Source organism: Anomalospiza imberbis, chromosome 5 (genome assembly GCF_031753505.1).
Source record: "Anomalospiza imberbis isolate Cuckoo-Finch-1a 21T00152 chromosome 5, ASM3175350v1, whole genome shotgun sequence".
In the NCBI taxonomy this organism is placed as follows: domain Eukaryota; kingdom Metazoa; phylum Chordata; class Aves; order Passeriformes; family Viduidae; genus Anomalospiza; species Anomalospiza imberbis.
Genome location: NC_089685.1, coordinates 6,385,651 through 6,406,815, shown reverse-complemented (window position 1 = coordinate 6,406,815; position 21,165 = coordinate 6,385,651). Strand labels below are relative to the sequence as shown.

The following is a 21,165-nucleotide window of genomic DNA, read 5'->3' as shown; positions in this document are numbered from 1 at the left end:
GCAGAACATTGCACCTTTGCAACACCCCATAAACAGTGCAAACCTCACTGAAAGATACATTATAAAACAAATAACTTTTCCAGTGGAAAGCTTAAGTCACCTGTATATTAAACTGGAGAAATTTGTATAAACGGACACGCAGGGGTGGAGTCATTATACCAAAAAGTCTCACATTTTGTACTGTTTCTGCTATCATTCTTCACTGCAATTATTAGACTCCTTTTCTGCCAGCTCTGAGTTTAACATACCATCCCCCTACCGAGGCCAGTTGATTATAAATAGCAAGACATCACGTAAATGCAGGCATGTGGTGAGCAGATACACTGCAGAAAAGTGGACCATTGGGAAGAAGTATTGACTTTTTTAAGGGTCTGATCCTGTGCAAACATTTAATCATGTGAATAGCTGTCTATTCTGGAATAGTTTCACAAAATTCAAAGATATTATTAACCTTAAAGGCACAAATGTAATATCTTGCAAGATCCAGTTCCTGTAAGCCCTGTTTGGAAGGTTTTAATGAAAACATGGTGATTAAAATAAAAGGTGTGTTTTAGAATCAGTTTGTTCTTCACGAATACTACACATTGAAACAACAAAATCTCATGGCCAGGTAGCCATGTCATGCCCAGTCAACTACTTTTAGCACAATCAGATTATAAAAAATGTTCTAATTATTCATGATTTGATAGATTTCTTCCTAATTTGTGAGGATCTCAATGATCTCATACTGCGTAGGAAGACTTCACAGGAGGAAGACAAAGGGAGAGCTGCTAAATGCTACTGCATGGAGCCACCTCACCATATTAATTATCTACCATCACTATATTAATTATCTACCATTTGCACAGCAACAGTGACCCAGGAAGGCCTGTGTTTTGCTGGTGAAACAAGGAGACAAACTCCAACTCTCACTGAAGTCTGGCAAAACTCCCATTAGCCTCAGTGGAATTAGGATTTCACTTCATGAGAGCTCTAGGGTTCAAAGATGCTTCTCCAGTTATGTTGCTTGTGCAGACAAGAAAAAATACCTTTTATGAGATGCCATCAAGGGCTGCTTGCAGTGCAAGCACTCTGCAAAAGCATATAATTTATGGGACCACTTCAGCCTGCTCTGATCATCTCTTCCCACTAAGCCAACAGCTTTAGGTACCTCTATCCTTCTGATAACACACAAAGATGCTCTCTTGGCACTATGGAAGGTGATGTAGCTAGCGGGGATGTGTGCTGAGAAATCCATGCTCGTCTGAAAAGGAAGTGTGGGATGATACAAAAGCTGTGGTAGCCTCTCTCTGCAGGCTGCACATGTGCACCCCTGTCTCCAGCTGCTGCAACACTGAATGCAACCATGAGAGAGAGGAACTCAGGCCTGCAGCTGCTGGAAACTTAAATACACGCAGGTTGAGAGAAGGACACAGCTGACCACTGAGACAAATCACAGAACTCTCTTCCTCCTCCACTGAGAAAGATTCCCTCCCTTCGAGGAGAAGGAAAGGACTGGCACAGATCTAATGGCAAGAATGAGAAAAGAAACAGTAAACCCCTCACTATTTCCTGACATAAGGAATCTGGGTGGAAAATGCTCCTTGAGCAATGCTTTGGCAAAAGGAGATCCTATCACTAACTCCAAAATAACATCTGGGTGAGCAGCCATGATTACCAAAAAGTTATTTATCACTACAGGAACCAAACCCTCCAAAACAAATCACTGCACAGCTCTGCAGAGAGGTCCATAACTGCAGTGTCCATGTCACAGGAAGCTCTTCAGAGCAGGGGGAATGAGACATGGAGTGTTGCTCATGAGCACACTGGGGAGGACAGAGGCAGGTCTGAAGCCATAGCTTTGGAAACCTCCATGCTTTTGCTTTTTGTCCTGTAATCCCCTGGCATATGCTGTTGCTGTGTCAAAGGGAGGTGGATTCAGGGTCTGGAGTGCCAACATGGTGAATATTTTCAGCCTCCCTTCTGCTGTGCCATTTGCATGTCTGACATGTCAAAGGCTGACCCTGAGCTGTGCTGGGAGCTGTGTCAGAACCTGAAGTCTTGAAAACGAACCACTGGATGGCAAAGTCAGCCTGGCAGAAGAAGACCCCCTGCCACAGAAACAGGGAAAAGCCTTTTTTGGGGGGTTGTTTTTAAGTGGAAAATTAGATTCTGTGGAAAATAGTACAAATTATGTAGCAGTCTGTGAGTTTCCATTGGCCCTTGGCCATGACATGCAAAAGAAAAAAACAAAACCACACACACAAAAAAAAAAGGAATGAAAACACTTTTTATCATTTTGTTCCTTTCAGAGGGCCCAGAAGCTGTGTGTATTACAAGTGCCACGTTTCTTTGTTGCACTCCAGCCACCAACACAGATGTAGCAGGGCCAGAAGCTGGATGCTTACATTTTGTGTATCTTGGATGTAAGGCTTTGGAAAATCTGTCTCTGAGTTGTACAAATGGTCACCTCACTCCCTGCTGGGAGTTGCATTCTCATTGTTTATTCTGTATGCCTAATACTGACTTGTTTAATTTCCTGAGGCTCAGGTCAGTATCGTTTAGAACCAGTTTTGGATTTTTTTTCATCTCTCAAAAGTGGGATTTCATGTCTCAAATTTCCTTTTTGTCACACAGACAATGCAAAAAGAAGTGGCATTTGGGGCAATTGTGATAGTATAAAAACAGAGTGTAATGCACACCTGGGGTGAAAATGTCATGCCATAACTCTTTTCTGTTGCAGCTATTATAACATCAAAAATAATACTTCACCTTGCTTATATAATGTCCCCTACCCTAAAAGAGTTCGATCCAGAGCCCATGTGTGGGTGCAGCTGGTAGTGTGTGATGATGCTCTCAGTCACTCAGGGCTGGTCAAAAGTACATGAGTCACTCTTGTCCCAGCTACACAAACCTTGGGTAATGCTGATGAAGTCACTCATATGCAAAGGCATCATTCAACTCAAAGCACTTTAATCATTTTGGCACATCCCACTGCTGCACTACAGTCAACATACATAACTCAGCATTTTACTAATCCTTACACAGGTTGGTGCATGAGATTAAAGTCCACTGCAGTTTTCCAGGAAAATCTGGAGGACAAAGGCAGGGGTTGTAAGAATAAAAGCACAGAGTTATGTAGTAGAGGTCGGTACAATATGTGACAGAAAAATCATTTCCATGCAGGAATGTAAAAAGGTGCTCTGTGTCCTGAGGGTTGCTCAGAGCACTGAGTGCTGCTTACCAAGGGTGCCGTGCTGCTTGCTCACAGGTGTATCTTTTATTAGGGTCCTTCTCCATCAAATTCCGAATGAAGTCTTTAGCTGCAAAAAAAAGGAGAAAATGATTGAAAGCAATAGAGTTGATGCCATATTCAACAGCACTTGATCAGGCTACCAATTGCCATCTGGCCACAGCACAAGAAAACAGCCCTGGGTCATTTGTCATTTATTAGTATAGATAGAACCGAAGTGACTTAGGACCAAATCCAACCTATTTAGTGTACCAGATAAAAGCTGAAGGCATCTACTCCTGCAGGTATATTTAGGAGTAGGATGGATAATTCAGAGTCAGCAGAGTACAACTCTGCCAGCTCTAGGGTCCCTGGTCAGCCACGTGCTGCATCATCTTAGTGGTGTGAATGTGGCCACATGCACTGGATGTGCTGGTCAGCTGAGCGGAGAGGGAGGAGGTGAGATGCCACAGTAAGAGGAGCTTCACATTGCTCATTCCAAGCAGTCACACACATGAACAGCTGTGAGGACATGTTGCCTGTTCAAGAGGAATTCAGCAAGGAAAATGGACTCCCTGGAGCAGGAGGCAGTGTGCTTTTAATCGACATTATAAGGGAAGGAACGGAGACTGCAGCGTGGCGTGCATCCAGCAGTTTCAGGACAGTGTAGCTGAAGGAGCCACAGCAAAGCCAAATATGGCAGGAAAATCTTTGTGCTGATTTAGGTGATGGACTTTCCCCCACAAGGCAGAAGGGTCTGCCAGCAGACCTTCATGTTTTCTCTGAAAATCCTTATTAGTTTAAAAAAACTTCTCATCACATATATTTTTGAGCAATCCATCATAATGATATCTGGACTGCAGATGTAAGCAGCATAAAATGTTGCTCTGTGTGGAGATAAGAGAATATATAATCATCTTTGTAATGAAAACACTCAATTTTTATCTCCCCTGCCTCAATCAGTAGCACTAATAAATCAGAAAACTGTGTTTATAGAGATATTTTTACGTGATGGAATATTCCTAGAATTCACTTCTTCTTCTGCATGAATTTGCAGATGTTTCCCTGGGTTGGACAGAGCAAGGACACTGAGCTTGGGTGACCTCTTGGAGACTAAACAGTGTGTCAGGGACACATGCAGGTGCAGGGCTGAATGTCCCCTGCTGTCACCCCTAGACATGGACCCACACTGGAGCCAGAAGCCCTTAGGAACATCTGCCTGTAAAACATTTGGGGTATCTGCCCCTATGCCAGGCAGACTGGAGCAGGGACAGGTGGGTACTGTGGGTTAGATGTCTCCTGCACCGGGTGGGGAACATCCACCCCCATGGACAGTCCTTCCAGTTTCTGGATCTGCTTACCTGCCTCATTTGAAAGCCATTAATTTCTTGCTTTTTTGCTGCACTGACTGAGGACTTGCTTTGGAGCTGCAGTGAAGTGTCGGCAACAGAGCCAAACTCGTTTGCCACCTTATTATTAATGACACATTAACAATCTGCTTTTCATTCGGACACAATGAAGAAATTAAGCTGCTTTTTCTTCTTGGGACAGTCTTCTGCCAATTTTATCTGCTGTTGGAGCTATGTTTTAGTGCTTTTTGTGTGACTGACAGACCTAATTTGTCTCCTGCAGAAACAAACTCCCATGACTATTTGAGCCAAAAGAAATGCACATTCCCACTGGTGTTAAGAGGATCTCTGCACGTGATGGAGGGTGCATTTTCATGCCCAGAGGGGGATGCATGCAATAGGCACAGATGCATGCATGGCTGTTGCAATTTAAAGAGCAGTAGCTACTTACCAGACTCAGAGATGTCATCCCAGTATGGAGAGTCAAACTCATACTCTGCCTTAAGGATCTGCTCAAAGAGTTTGGAGTCGTTTTCATCATAGAAAGGGGGATATCCACAGAGCCTGATGGAGAACAAGAAAAGAGAGAGGTGACCACTGGACCCATCTCTGTCCAGAAGGTAAGAAGGGAGGAGGGAGAAGGAGAAGAAACTCTCACTTAAGGCTTGCCCCAGTAAGTTTTCAAGCAGGCAAGTGCTACCATGAGAGAAGTTTCTTCAGGGACATGTAAAGCCACTTCTGAAGATGTGCACTGCCCTGGACAAGTGGAATTCTGCCTGGAAGCCTGGTGCTGTTGACCCCATGCTGACTCATGCAGATATCCTGGCCCCTCTCTGCATGCTTTTGAGTGTTTAACCAGAGGAATAGTTTTATTACACAGACATGACCCCTGCCATCCTCTCCTGTACAAATGCTAAGAGGAGATTTCATGAGCTAAACCTTACGTCCACAGAGCATCGGTCCCTCTAATCCCTCAGCACATCCAGAAGACCTGGTGCAAAGCAGGACAAGGAGCCGTGCAGAGCTTTCAGGCAGAGGGCATAATGCATCTGCAGGATGTGCTGGGCTCTGTGTCCCCAGGCACAGTGAGGAGGATGCCCAGGAACCCATGAACCTCTGCAGCAGCACTTGCGCGGGCTGCACATGGACCTGCTGCTGCTGCAGACACAGGGAGAGCCTCTCCCTTTCTCACTCCTGCAAGTGATTTTGTTGACCACATCCAGTTGCCTGCCTTGCCTGAGGCCAACAACAGTCCTGTCCTGGTTTTCAGTGTTTATAACCAGACTTCTCAGAAAACCCAGCCCCAGGACAAGCAGGACATTGAACATTATTTGCCTAGTTTGAGCTAATACATTCACCCTCCCAGCGCTGCAGAGCAGGACATCCACGATGCTGAGGCAGGGCTGGATGTGGGAAAGCACATCTAGCACTGCATTAAGCAAGTGCAGTGATAAAACTCGTGTGTCAGAGATCCCTCACACCCAGCTGGTGCTGCAGGCAGTATTCTGTCCCATTCTGCACAGACATGCCAGCAGAGACAACCCTTCTTCAAGTTTTAACACCAGTGTTGCTAAGTACCACATTTACCTCTGAGGCTGGCCCAAGGTTTTAGCAAACCCATCCTGCTCACAGCTAAACAGCCCTTCCTGCCTCTGTGTAGAGAAGATACATTTTTCTCCTCTTATCACTGCTCTGTGGTCTAAATCATTCTTTCACATACTTTACTGGTATTGAAATGATGTTTTTCCTACAGTTTAACTCTGAGTCAATCAACCTCAATAAAGCATTTAATTGGAGAGAGCCAGCCTTTACAAACAGACTGTAGATCTAGCTCAGAAACAGCAGCAGAGCAAGGGGGGGAAACTGCAAGAAATTAAATACTTGAGTTATTTATAAGCCAAAGCCAGCCGGCTGCCCTGGAGGTTATTTGAACCAACTCAACACTTGAGGGTGAAAGGAGCAATGTTTTTGTTAGCTCCGAAGAGCCAGTGTTCTTGATAAATAATTTAAATATTGAGATGTTGATCTGCATCACATCCACACTGACCCAGGAGAACTCTACTGAAATTTGCAGCATGATAATGAACCGGCTGTGGTTCAACTGGACCAGAAATCTCTCTCTTTATCTCAGAGAGCAGGTGAGCCAGTCCTCATTTGTGTCCCACTGGCTGACTGCTGTTATCAAACCAGTAAGATAACCTCATGCCAGACAAGCCTGTATGCCCAGAGCAGGACTCTGCACCTACTTGATGGGCACGTGTTTGTGTGTGGGGCTGGGTGCTCCTGTTGGAAACCCCCTGGTGCACGTGGTGTATGAGAAGGGTCCCTAAAAATGCTGAATTTAAGCAAATGCCAAAAAACCACTATGTACACGGACAACACAGGAAAACATCTAGTAGCTTAATGAAGAGACTGGATCCACAATCAGTGTCCAGCTCTACTGCTATCTGTGAAGAGCCTATAAATTACTTCTTTTAGTGTAATAATTGTCAGTGCTCACATCCCACAGTCTTGGGGTGGGATGCACATGAACTGATTTTCTCCTTTCTCCTCTTTTCTTACAACTCTCAAGACTCTGGGTGCTTTACTGAGTGGAAATGATGGAGCTGACAACACCAGCACTGCAAGTGGTGCAACTGGTGGGATGAGCACTGGGGCAGAGATGCCCAGGTAAGAAAAAAAGAAAGAGAAAAAAAAAAGAAAAAAAAAAAAAGAAAAAAAAACCCAGAAAAAAATAAAAAAGGAAAAAGGAAAAAAAAAAAGAAAAAGGGAAAAAAAAAGCACACCCTTCCCCCCCCCAAAAGAAACCCCACTTGAAGCCATTGCTTTGTCCCCTCCTCCCTGTGAGACTCAGGGGGCTGCATTTAAGAAGCCTGACAGCCCTTCATTAATTTCTTGCCTTCCTCAGCACTTTCCTTAGACAAACCCAAAGTGCTCCAATAAAGCATTTTAAGGCGAGCAGACAGTGCTGTGCATGCTGAGGCACTGGCAGGCTGCTCTGGAGAGAGAAATAACTCTCTTCAAATGTGCACTGTACTAATTACCTTGGCAAAGGTACAAGAGCACAAGTTGGGACTGCTGTGATTTATACGCACTTGTGGCAGCAAAAGGTAGGAGCAAACTGCTAAGCAGCACAGAGCTGGAGGGCAACAACCCCTGCAAGGGGGGAGCACAGAGATATGAGTCTCAGCAAGAGCCCCAGCCTCTCCAGAGCCTTTCAGTCCAGCTTCTCTGCATGGCTGGAGTATCTACACGTCTGGGGAATCAGCCTCTGTGTCCAGGAGGGCACTGCAGCCCCTGTTGATGCACAAGGAGAGACAGGGTGATGCAGGAGGGCACCAGAACTGCCAGGAGATGGGCACAGGGCAGAAAACAGCCTCTTTTGGCACAGCTTTTCCCTTGCTAGGAAGAGGTTGAGAAGTGCTAGTTGCTACTACAGGTCATGGGCAGGGAGATCCCCCCAAATCAGCCCTCGCCTGAGAGCTGAGTGAGCCCAGGGCAAGGGCTGATCCTGGCTTGGCCAAGGATGGGATAAACATCCTACAAAGGGGGATGCAAGGATGTTCCTCTGGGAGGCAAATCAACGAGGACTACACCAGAGAGCAGGTGAGAAGACAGCAAGCTCTGTAGGTCAGAAGAGGTGGCATGTGGGAGGGGAACACTGGGGACCCCGGCACAGGGATGAGAGCCAAAACATAGGTATTTTATGTACAGTCTTGCTGTCCTTTCCCTTAAAAACAGAGCTTAGGAAGACATGGAAGTTTTACTGTTACTTAAGATTTAACATTATTGGCTTTGCAGAAGGGATGGGAAAGCCCCAGCAAATCAGCCTATCTTGCAATTTATGGCTGGAGGAAATCTTGCTGGACTTCCAACAACTGGGCCACTTTCCAAAGTCCATAATGAGTTTTTTTGGTTAATTCTTACAAAATCAACATCCCACCGACTTCATTTCCATCTGCTAGGACATTTCTGTGTGAATAAAATGACCTCACTATCAGAGGTTCTGCTGCTTTTCTTCAGATATGCAGAAATGCAAAAATAACCCCTCTGTCTTCGATGTGAAAAAATCCTGCACTGTCCTGGGGGAGTTTCAGGCAGCTATTAGTTGTCATCATTTTCTTGCAGTTTCACCAAATAAAAGGTTTTCAGAATTATTTAGCAACCTTATCACATAAGCAACAGATTTTCCCCTAAACTCCTATTCCCAGTCTTGCCTTAAAAATAATGGGATGCAGATAAGAAAAACACAGGTGGATGTACAAGAGAAAGATATTGCCAGAAATCATTTCTAAAAGTGATCCTGAGAGCACAAGAGGAATAGTGGGAACATCTTGTCTTCACCAGGCAGAGAAAGCAAACCCCTGCAAGATCCCATTACATACTGGGGGGGATACTAAAGGCTAAACAACTCATTCACATGGTCTGTGTCCAGTCTGTAACACAAGAGGCCCCAGGGTTAATTTTACAATCAATTTTACAGTTAGATTGGAACAAAGAATTCATTAGCTGCTCAAAGACCTGAAATGTATGGTGTGGGAAGTCATCCAAGTGCTATTTATAGGGATAAAGACATGTATTTCTTCTGTATATTTTGTGAACAGACCCTCATATTGGCTGATACTGGTGTCCCCACAAAGCTGTGGACAAGGACATATCAGCACAGGGGATCACAGACAAATTAAGAAGCAAGCAACAAGAGATGATAATTTGGGGCTGTTTTCCCAATGCTAGCTGAGTTTTCCTGAGCAACCCAAAATGCCTGCATCCTCAGCCACCGCTGTTTCTCCTTCCAGTGCTGAACAAGTAAGTAATTCCTCACATTTTTGCTTAGGCTTGTGTGTGATGCAAAGCAGGAAAGATGACTGACCACTTTTTCCCAGTGGATGACTCCTAGGGTGATGGTGGAAACTTCTTTTTACATAATATACTTTGCACTGTCCCTGGTTAATCCTTCCATACAAACATCACTGATGATTCATGCACATCTACTTGAAAATCAAAAGCAGCTCAGCAGCAAAGTGTGAAAGTATGATCCAAGATTTATCTCCAGATAGGCAATTGTTTATAAACAATAACAAACCAGTAACTCACTGTCCAAACAGTGAATGGAAGCAGAAGAAAATTCAAGGCAAAATGTGTTTGACCTATTGCAGAAGACTATGAATAACCATGGGCTGAAGCAGAGCATTTTGTGCCCCCAGGTTATTTTCCAGCTTCAAAACATGATTTTCTATTTTTTGCATAAATTAACTTAATCTTCTCTAGATAAGGTATGCATGTGATCAGTATTTTAGTTCCCCAAGCTTTTATAATCCCTTATCTGACCCAGAAAGGCCCCAGATCCAGCTGCTGGGAATCCAGTGAAGTCTCTTGCTCTTCTTATGCTCTATATTTTAAAGCTGGACACATTATCAAAACTATCTTGTGATAAGTGGAAGGCCAAGCTCAACAGTGAGGCTGTTTCAAATTGAGAAATACTGCAACTGGAATAACAGGAAATTTCAGGCTCTAAAATTAGTTTTTGTGAATGATGACTTCTCATGCAAAACAGGTTTTGATAAAAGCTCCACTGGTGGGGCCTCTGCAATCTGGCTGTCATTAAGGAGAAGCATTACAGACTGGCACTGCAACAGAAGTGTTCTTTCCCAAGACATCCTTGCATATCACGGAAACAAATATTTCTCGACAGCATCGGTGCCACAGAAACAGTTTGTTCTTGCAGTGTCATAAACTGAGGGCTCTCAAGTGAGACTGAGCTTGGGCCTGGAGGCACTCAAACCACTTGCACTAATATTAGCTCAAAGCATCTTTAATTCATGCCTGACTTCTATGCTGGTTTCCTTTGAGTTTCCATCTTCTTAAATGACAACAGTCTGTCCAGAGTGGCAGTGAGGATCTGTGGGAGAGGTGAGGAGATGAAGCAGGACATTGTGCTTGGATTGCCATATGCAAAAATGCGTCTCCAGCTGGTTTAGGCATGTGCAAGTAGCTCCAGCTGTGCTGGTTGTGGAGCTGGAAATGGCATATCCGAATGGGTGCAGCTACATATTGGAGCTAGCAACTCCTGCTCAGGGCAGGTTTAACTCCCAGCATTCCACCAGGCCATTGTGCTGCTGGTCCTTGTGGCATCTCAGTGCCATGTCACACTGGGAGCCCCCGCTGGCACTGCTGCCTCTGGTGGTGTGGCACTGCTGAGGCCACAAACCAACGTGTTAAACCCGTGCCCATCACTGGCAGTATCAGACATCCCACCAGGGATTATTCCCTGCAGTTTAGGGAAGGACCCTCCTCCTCCTCCTCCCTCTCTTTTTACTGTATTCCAGACTTTCACTTTCTTAAGACATCTGCAACTTCTGGCTATTCCTGGAAGCAAGGATGACATCCAGACCGAGACTAGGACACGTGAGACGTGGGCTGGGTTTCTAAGATCACATTGCACTCAGCAGAGATGGAGTCAAGGAGGGCTGGAGAGTGATGTAAATGTACCACAAAGCAGATGAATCCATGCTGTGGAAGCAGGGCTCTGAGCAGGGAGCAGGGTGTGATCCAGTCACCTCAGCACGAGCATCTGGTGCTATTTGACATGGTCCATGGTCTCAGGCTTGGATCCATCTGCCTCTCCAGATGGAAGGTCTCTGCAATGTGTTACATTTTCCAAATCCATGTGGCTGCCCTGGACACCCCAGCATGGCACTAAATGTGCAAGGTTAGGCAACTGAACAGCCCACCCTGGTGGAATGGCTGCTTGTATCCACTCAGGCTGGGCTGAGGTGCCCAGTGACTCTGAAGTGGGCAGGGCCCCTGATGGCATGGGCTGTGGGGGGCTAACCACAGGGAGCCCAGGAGTGCTGCTGACTGCTACAGGAGCTAAGGATGTGGCTTACACACTGAAAGAGCTGGTTTGGTCTCAGACCCAATCCCACCCAAGCTGTAACAATCTGGCAAAGACATTAGCAGGCTCCTTCTACAGCAATGCGTTATTGCCACTTATTTGGGCTGTACAAAATACAAATCAAGACCTTATTACCTGAAGCACAGAAACCCTGAAAAGGTTTCCTTGTCCTGCAAACAGGAATTCATAGAGACTCATTCTTACTGAGATGATTTAAGCCTTCTGGGCCGGTAATTCCCTGTATAGCAAATAGGGAATTTAAATTTGAGGAGTGTGCATGCCTTGCCTGACAAGCTGAGCACATGCTGATTTGGAAAACAGAGCAGGAAACAGAGCTGAACCTTGCAGAAAGAGCAGCTTTGCTTAGGAAGGGGGAAAGATTATGGAGAAGATTAAAATCTTCCACCTGTTGAAGAAGTGTTCATAAAGTGGGTGTGGAGTACACATTGCTTAGCACTGTCTCACCCCTATTCCCCAGCAACACCTGTGAAAGCAACAAGTGAAATAAGACCACAGATCTGCCAGCACACATGACCCTGAGTGCATGAGCCATTGACACATGGGACTGACAACCTGGAGGAAAGCAGAGCCAGGTTTATCTCCAGGCAGCCACATGCAACAGTTCACAGCCCTCCCATGGGCTGACAGATGGACACATATTTTCATGGTGGATATTTGGCAATAAACTGAACCCAGGCAGCAGCTGAGCCTGGATGTGAGGCAGAGTAGTGCTATCTCCCACCTGCATCCTCCTTTTCCCACTCTCTGAAACTGGTACTCTGCTAAGTCCTAAAAGAGCATCAGAAAAGACTCCAGCCATGTCCTGCCATGGCTGGCAAGGACTAACAATGTCAAAAATCCAACCCTTAGGACTTCCATGATCAGATTTGCTTGTGAAAAAAGGTAACTTTGAGTCAGCACACACCATCCTCATCTAAATGAGCACTAAGGAATGGTTTGCAAAGCAGCCTTCAAGGTATTTTGGCATGTCTGTTCTCACTGCTGTAGTAGGTCCCAGTGGGCTTTGAACCAAAGTCAGAATCACCACTGTTGATTTTTGCTTTTGTTTAGCAAAAGCTTTTTGCATCCTGCTATTGATGGCTGCTCCAAGAGAAATCCATTCCCATTTAAGTTTTGTACGCAACAAGTTTTCAAAATAGACAGTCATAAAACTAATGTTTTCAGGAGGATTTTGGTTTAAATAAATAAGCAAACACACATGCAATAAACAAAGCTGCCTTCCTATACTGTTTAATATAAAACCTTCTTGTTTTGGGTAGCATATAAATTATGCAAATGTAATGCAAATGTAAAGAATGAACATTGCCCAGAGTGGATAGCACAGCAATGAGGTATGTCCTGGCAAAAATAGTTCTACAGCACCATCAAAAAGTTATTCATGTTGACAAGCCATGAAATGTCTGCTTAAGGAAAAAGGGAACAAAGTAGGAATGCTTTAATGCTGTGCCTCACTGGAGCTGCTTTTTCCTTCAGTCTTGCATAACAGTTGTGACAGTTGTGTAAAAGGGAAAAGTAAAAAAAATAAAGCAGTGGTAATGCTGTCAGGAAAATACATTTGTTTCTGTGGCAACTCAGTGGACACAGCCAGATTTGTTTCTTCTCAAAGCCAATGTGAGCAGGGGACAACAATAACTTCAATAATATCACAACCTGGACAAGCCCACATTACTGCACACACTATAGCTCTGGTGGGACCAAGGATTTTAACAATTGAAGAGTACTAGTCATTTCCTACCACTTTTGCTCAAATTTCAGCCTTTATACAACTGAAAGGTGTCCAGGGTGCATGCTACCCTGTGTCACAAGTGTCAGGGATATGTTATTTTGCCCCAGGCTAAGCAGGTAACTCCATGGTGGGACAGCAAGCTGCAGGTCCCAAAGGTGCCAGCACTGGAAACTCAGGAGGTACTCACAGGATGTAGGCAATGACCCCGATGGACCAGCAGTCCACGGCTTTGCTGTAGGGCTTCTGGGCCAGCACTTCAGGAGCTGAAAATAAAAAACCAAACAAGCACATGTTATAAGACCAGACATTTGAATATGGTCAAAAGGTAGGACTCTGAAACTTGAAGGTCCCCAATACCTTGTTTTGCTCTCTAGGTACAGCCTTTGTGCTTGCAAATGTGTCCTGAGGTTTTTGAAGGTCATATTCTCATGAGAAAGGATGACTCCAAAAGTAGAGCAAATTCACAAATTTTTGTCTCCAGGCACAGGAAACAAAACAAAGCACAGAAAAATGTATGAGAGGCAGAGGGCCATCACCTCCCTGTTCAGGAGGAAAATGAGGCCAGGCTTTGCACGGGTGCAGAGATGCACATTCTCCCTGACAGCATCGCAGCTCCGCGCTGCCAGAGTGGAGTTCCAGAGGCAGCGCAGAAACGGCAGCGGGTCAGGGAGGAGATAAGCTGCATCTGCAGGAGAGGAAGGAGAGCAGCCACCACTTCTTCCAGCAGCTGCCTTCTAAAGCCTGCTGGATGTCAGAGTCAGAGGGAGTCATTTGTCCTTCTGCCTCTGGGAACACAGACACCTCAGAGGAAAAATGAAAAGCTGCAGGAATTGGACATGTGCACAAAGGAATTGAGGCTCCTACCTCTGTACAGCCACCATAGTCTAAATTTTGCTAGAAGTAAGAGCCTGCGAATTTATTTAAACTCCTTGTGGATCTGCTTTACTATCTTATACCACTGAGACTTAAAAAGGTGTATTTTTTGTTTGGAATCCTTAAGTATTATGTTTTCCCCGTTGGAACCTTGCAGTGCAAATGTTTAAACCTAAATTTTAAACCCCTGTGACCATATTCTTTTTCATGTAAAGAAGCTTTTGCCTCTTTCAAAGCAAAACATCCACAATAATGCAAGAAATCACTAACTGTGGCATTCCTAAAGCATACTGGATTTTAAAAAGTCCAGTATTTCCTTTGAGTAATTTGGAGTTCAAATGCTGGAAAAAAGTAATGAAGTGGCAAATCCCAACAAAAATATTTCTTGGGAGTCACACCTTCCTGTGCTAGGAGTCTCACCAGCACCAAAGCATTTTGTTACTTGAAGAAGAGCAAAAAACAAATTGTGAAACACAGAGAAGTATTAAAACTTGAGCCCCACATTTACTAGCTACCTATCCACTGTGGTACTGGTAGGACTCTTCAAAGATTTATCTTCTTAATCCAGACAAACCAACAAAAAAAAAAAAAAAAAAAAAAAAAGCCAAGGTCAATAGTGCCTGCAAGGTATGGAACAAGAAGAGATAATGGGAATAAAAAAGACTCTGGTGCTTTGGCAGGAGGGCTCATAGAGGGGGCTGAAGGAAGAGAGTGCACAAGGCAGGTGAGGGCATCTGCATTTGCACAAACAGAACAATGATGGAAAGGGTCAAATTTCACCAGGGACATGTTGCAGAACTGAAGAAAATTCAGGGGAATGTGGGTCAAATTATAGCTGGCAACCATATTATGAAGACTCTTGAAGACTGGGATATGTCCCAGTCTGCAGGACAGGTTAAATACTACCCTGTCGGGGTCGGGTTGGTCAAAGGGATGTTCTGGACTCCCACTACACCAGTTTTCAAGTCATTCAGCAAATTGGGACCACTGTATGTGAATTGGAAATTGGGACCACTGCATAAGAAATGAGACAGTTTCCTGTTTTGTTCCATCCCTTGTAATTGAATTTTGTGACAAAATATGAAGAAGAAGGGAGCTAATGTTCTCCTGTCTTTATATGCTTAAATGTCTTCCAACTTTCCAGTCCTTCCAAATTCCTAGTATTTTATTCACATTCTCTTCTACCTTTGACTGTCTGTGCCTGTTTACATAACTTTCAAGACTGGTAAACATTACACATCTCATAGTTCCTAAAGAAAATATTATGCAAATGGCTGCTGAGCACCAGTGAGCTCCTGACATTATACAGATATGCCACATTAACATAACAGAAAACAATTCTGAGATGAGGGGATGTGAACTATATAAAGACTTTCCCTCTTAACACATCGAAGCTGTGCTGGGGCGTTTCTCTCTGTTTTAAAGGCGTGAAGAGCACTGATAGCTGCTGCTGAGGATGGCAGCTCTGAAACGGGTAAGAACAATACAGGGTAAGCATTAATGAAGAAAGGTAGGAGGTTTAAATACTTCTTTAAAGTCCAAATGGCTGCTTTTGATGTTTGTTCCAATAAGCAGACACGCAGCAGGAGCAGGAGGATGTAGCTCAGCATCATGTGTCTCTGATATACAGAAATATTTAATGAGCTGAAAAACAAGTCAGAGAAGCTCTCAGGAATGACAGCAGATCAGTGCCAAGAGGCAAAAGCAGGAGACACAACGAAAAAATCCAGGAGCTGACAGCATTAAAGGATCAACACAGACGGCTGGGGAGACAAAACAGCAGAAAAAAGAAGGGGAAAGCCAAATCTCCCATTTCTGGAGCTGGGGAGATGCCAGCTGAACAACGGCTTCTGCTGTCACACATCCCCAGGGAATCACTCTGGGCTCAAACCATAAACAATGGTCACCCAGACAGGGAAACCAATGGGGCAAACCTGGACCCTTCCTTCATATCCAGGCAGCTGTTTCTGGCCAAATCAGCACTGCAACAGAGCCAGGTACAAGGTGGAGGCTCATTCCACCTTCAGGTTAATGAAGATGTGCTTCTCCAGAGGATCCTGCTGTCTTACAGTTAGCTTTTTTTGGTTATGTTTTGCTTTTAATAAGAGAACAAATTCAAAGGCTTGTTTCAAATTGAGGTTTTAAGAAAAGGTACAGACCAGGACATTTGGAACCCTTTGAGAACACTATGCCATTACCCTCAGAGAGCACAGCTGTTCTGACAAGCCCCCTAAAAATGCAGCTGCTGGATGCCAAAAACTGCAATCCATGTTCCTGCAAAGAGCTCGGGTGATGGGGATTGCTCTGATACTTTAAGCCTGTTGATCACACTGTACAAGTCATGAGGGTGCCTGTCCTTCATAACAGCCTGTACTGCACACGAAGGGCCAACCCAGCCCCTTTCCTGAAGTCAAAACCTACAAAGTACCCTCCTCACAGTGCAAACAGGCTGAGAGGCACATGAAGCAGCTTCACCACAGGACCAGAGTCCTTCTCCCACTGACTCTTGGGGTGAAAACAACTTCTTTCCATTTTTTCACACATTCCTGCAGTGTTCACCTGGTTCTGGTCAGCTGAGACTCTGAAGTTTGAGGCTTTTTCTGAAGGAGAGCAGGGTTTCAGTGCAGTATTGCTGACTTTTGGTGCTCCTGACATTCTTATTTCATGTTGCCGACTCAGATTTAGATAATTGCCATGGGTAATAATGCAGTTTATGTTTAGCAGAGTCTTTGTCAGGATTCGGCAGCAGAGATGAGAAATTGCCCTGTCTCATGCTTCTTCCTGAGCAAACCCTGTTCAGAGTGATTCCCATGCTTTATTTTTACTTGATTACTCATGATACTGCCTAAAGGCTCCTGAGGTAGCTTATTGTTAATAAGGGTATTCTGAAGGCTTATTGAATATTTTCCAACCTTTGACTCACAGGATATCAAATAAGTCAAAATTCAACGTGAAAATCTGTTGCTTACTTAAATGCTGTGGTCTTGCACAGGGCTAAGAGGAGCAGGTGGCTTTGGTGAGATTTGAAACTACTGGATTTCTGGCAGAGCAGAGATTAAAGTTGTGAAATGACCTTGCATAAAAGCACTATAGAAAATGAAAACAGTGAGTGAGGTGGGGTGTACAGGGACCAACCACATATCCAGGATCCAGCCCAATTTGTATGACAGGGAAGTACAAGAAAACTTTACTTGAAGAGGGATTGGGACTCAGAACAAGAATTTTAAATCTCAGTAGGATTAAGATATTAGTCAGCCACAAACACAGCTCATAATTCAATGTTTCTGCAAAATGAGAGATTGCCTTGATACCTCAGGTTTTAGCTTTTATATTTTTCAGATTCTGTGCTGCTTTAGTGTGTACTTCTTAGTTTCATATTAGGGGATAGCAAGCTCTCTTCACAGGGTAGGGAGACAAACCAATTCCTTCTCTAGCTGTGGACCAAGGACAAATGATCCAAATCTCAGGCCCAAGAGCATAAACAACATGGACTGAAGGGAGAAAAACAAGAAGGATGGGATTGCATGGACTAAAGCTGGAATTAGACAATTCACTTCAATATGCAAATGGACCAGAACTTATAAAAATGTGAGACCCTGTGATCAGTCAACCATTTTTGTGACCATTTTGGGTTCATCTTGGGTGCAGCCCTGGCTGGGCTCTTGTGCTGCCCAAGGTGTAACAGTTGAGGCCTTTTAATAAATCCCTACTTTATTCTTTAGCTCTGTCTAGCCTAGTTCTAGGTCAGCCTTCACACGGTATCAGCCTCAGACAGGCTTTCTGACATTTTTTTCTAATTTTTTCAACATCTTGAAAGTCTAAGTTCCATCTGTAGAAATAACAAAAGCTTTTGAGGAACGACCTCTCATGGAAAGTCACTCAGTGAGACCCAATTCCCAAACATCCAAGAATCTCTTCAGAGGCATTTGCTGAGTGACTGGAGTCACCTCCTGGTGGGTGCCCATCTTGACGCACCTCAGGGATGGCTCATTTTCAGGCAGGTTTGAACAGCTCCTACATCAAAACTGAGTTATTATATAAGGCCAAGAGCTGACCAGCCCAAATCCATGATGTTTAAAATTATAAATCACTAATGGCTTCAGGTGCTATCTAAAAATTGGGCGTCTAGTCCCAGCTCATCACCCAGACTCTTTCCATAAGAAATGGGGATAAGAATGGTAAGCAGATAAGAGAATGCAAGACCTTCTTAGAAGAGGTAGTATTGCCAGATCCCCTTTTCAGTAAGCAAACATTTAGACTGGCCTCCTAACAAAAGTGGCTCAGATAATTGGGTTAAATTATCTTAACCATCAGCTTTTCATCACAGGGCCAAAATCTCTGTCAAAACTCCTGTAAAAATAGGAACACAGAACTCTTGACAGTAATTTAATCTGCAAGGCAGAGCTTTAAAAGCTGAAGTGCTAATGCACTACTGGTCAGGCACATTCTAGATACAGTCTAAGCTGAAAAGTATTATTTTGATTTTTCAGGAAAAAACCCCAATATTTGCTAAGGAATTTAATTATAATTACACCCTTCCTTATTCAATAAATTTCCACATAAACAGGCATTTAGTGTCACAGATACTATTGTTCTTTGCAGATGAAAATAAGCAAAGTTGAGATAAAAAATGAAGCACAAGGAGTTGAAAGTATATCCTGATCAGGGAAATTAGACAGAAAATGACAGGGGGGTTGCATTCTTGCAAATACTTGGGCAGAAGACATGAGTTAAGATCAGGGCTGCTTCTGAGTCAGAAGCTTCTCCAGCACTTTGCAAAGTGGGATCTGACTGCACCCAATTCTAGAGATGAAGTATAAATTGTACCAGATACCAATGACTTCTTAACAGAGCCCTGTGTGCCTTTGACATGTGATATGTGCCTAAACATCTTCCAGCAATTTAAAAGCAAAGTGCTTAAACTGATAAAAATAATCAATTCTAGTAAGATCTTAGAAAGTAGGGTGTTCTACGTATCTCTGAAGAAAAGCACCAGGAAATTAGATTTAAGTGATGGATCCCTGAGTGCTACTTAACCTGAGGTAAAATAAGTGGGAAAGAAAAAGCAAAACACAAAAAGAGGTGGCAGACAGGGCACTTGATGGGTTGGGGCTGTGGCATTTGTCTATCCCAGCCAGGCTGAGGACTTTTATGCATGCTGTGCCATTAGGAGGAATAATTCTTCCTTTGATTTGAGGGCACTTGGCAGGTGCTGCAAGTTGGAGTGACACTGGAAGACATGAAAGCTTTTGGATGTGGGCAAGTTGCAGACCACCTATGCAGAAGCCACAACATCAGGTGTAATACTCAATGAAGAACATTTGTGGGCATCAACACAGTGACCAGCAACAAAAACCTTCTGAGCTTGGAGAATGTTGTGTGAGCAACCTATTATGTTTTAAAAAAAATAGTACAGCACTAAAGAGGAGCTGTGCAGGAAAAAAAAAAGAAAAATAAAAAAAAAAAAAAAAGAGAACAAATATTTAGAGCTGTTTTCTTTGTGAAGGAGGGGGAAAAATCCTGTCAGCACTTCAAAAATAAGTGGCCATGACCTCTTGAACCAGGATGAGTAAATGCTGTGTTCAGCAAGGTAACAACAAGCCTGGAGGCACTTGTGCAGCCATCACAGGCCAGACCATGGGTAATGAGAGCTCTCAAACATCTCTCAAGGCACTACAGCTCCTGTCACAGCCTCCAAGAGCTTCCTCTCCAAAATAGCAAGTTTTCTCATGTAAATAGCAATGACTAGAAGCTGCATGAGATCACTCAGAGACCAAGCAGAGTCACTCCCTCATTTTCACCAGCACTTCAGCAAACATCATCTAAGCTTTCCTGTGTCTTGAGACTCATTCTAGTCAGTATCCATTCCAGAACAAAATAAAACATGTTTGATAGGGACAGAAGAGCTGACAGCAAAAGTTATGAAAATTGCTGTCTCAGCTCAATTCCTGCTACTGCTTTGGAAGAAGATTTCCAGTCTGGTGTGATTACACAAGACTGCTACTCGGAGTGCATCCTGGCCCATGTCTTAAAATAAAACATTGATGGGAAAAGCACAGAAATATGTTCTTTTTCTTGATTTTAGTGGGATAGAGTGTGTCTGCACAGTGTGAAGATAATGCCCATAAAGAGTACCTGTGACAAATCTGTATCACTGTGTCATAATCACCTAATCTGAGTTGTTGTACCATGATATCATCAGAACTATGAAAAGAGGAGAGGTGGCAGCTGCAAAGTAAAAAGAGCTTTTGACAGCTGGAAAACATCCAGTCTTTCCTGCTGGAAAGATCTGAGAGAAATCTATCCACTGTCAGTTTCATGGATTTCATGGATACCCCAAAGTTTAATTTTCCCACCTCAGCTGATGATCCTGGTGTGGCAGGAGGCACAGGAGGCTTGCTGGATGTCTTGTACACAAAGGGAGCCATTTAAATGTGTTTGCTCAAACAGACCTCATCGCCACCTGCCATCTAATGCTCACTTTCAGCTACTTTAACTGTTTTCAAAGGCTGCTGGCAAACATGCTAATAGGCAGCCTTGTACAATCACTACCAAATGGACAGAGAGCAAAGAAAAAATGACAGAAGACAATTTGACACTGTCCAGGAAGGCCCAAGGATCTAAAGAGGTTTTGCATTTTGACATCTGAGTCAGTAACTTAATGTGATTGTTAACAGAGAATTACTGAACATAACTGAATAAATGCAGCTATTTGATTTTACGGTCTTCTATCAGGAATCTGGCAAATGCTGTTCTTTATGATTAAAATAATGCATTTCATTATGCAAAGCTTCTTGGTTTTCCAGGTGCTTGCAGGAGCAATACATTTGAGGCTATTCTTCCCATGCTTCTGGTGAAGATAAAGCAGGGTCTTTGAGAACACTCATTCCGCAGTGGACTGAAAACATGAAAGTGAATCCCACAGACCCAGAGCTGGATTGCAGAATTGTACCCCAAAGGGGAAGAGCACACAAGACAGAGCACAGGCAAACCTTAAATTCTAACAAATATCTGTAAAATCTCACGTGCACCATGTACCAGCACCAGAAAATGAGTACTATTTCGTTTTCACTAAAATATAAGCAAACCT

At 43.8% G+C, this 21,165-nt stretch overlaps 1 protein-coding gene across 3 annotated transcripts in view; it reads right to left on the bottom strand.

Moving 5' to 3' along the window:
- Positions 1-21,165, bottom strand: part of CAMK1D (calcium/calmodulin dependent protein kinase ID) — a 208,770-nt gene that overhangs the window by 17,379 nt on the left and 170,226 nt on the right. For all 3 annotated transcript variants that reach the window (XM_068189489.1, XM_068189487.1, XM_068189488.1), the window contains exons 6-8: positions 13,390-13,465; positions 5,012-5,124; positions 3,224-3,302 (exon numbers count right to left, since the gene is read on the bottom strand). In XM_068189489.1, coding sequence (XP_068045590.1) covers positions 3,224-3,302; positions 5,012-5,124; positions 13,390-13,465 — 268 coding nt within the window. The remainder of the gene's footprint in view (positions 1-3,223; positions 3,303-5,011; positions 5,125-13,389; positions 13,466-21,165) is intronic.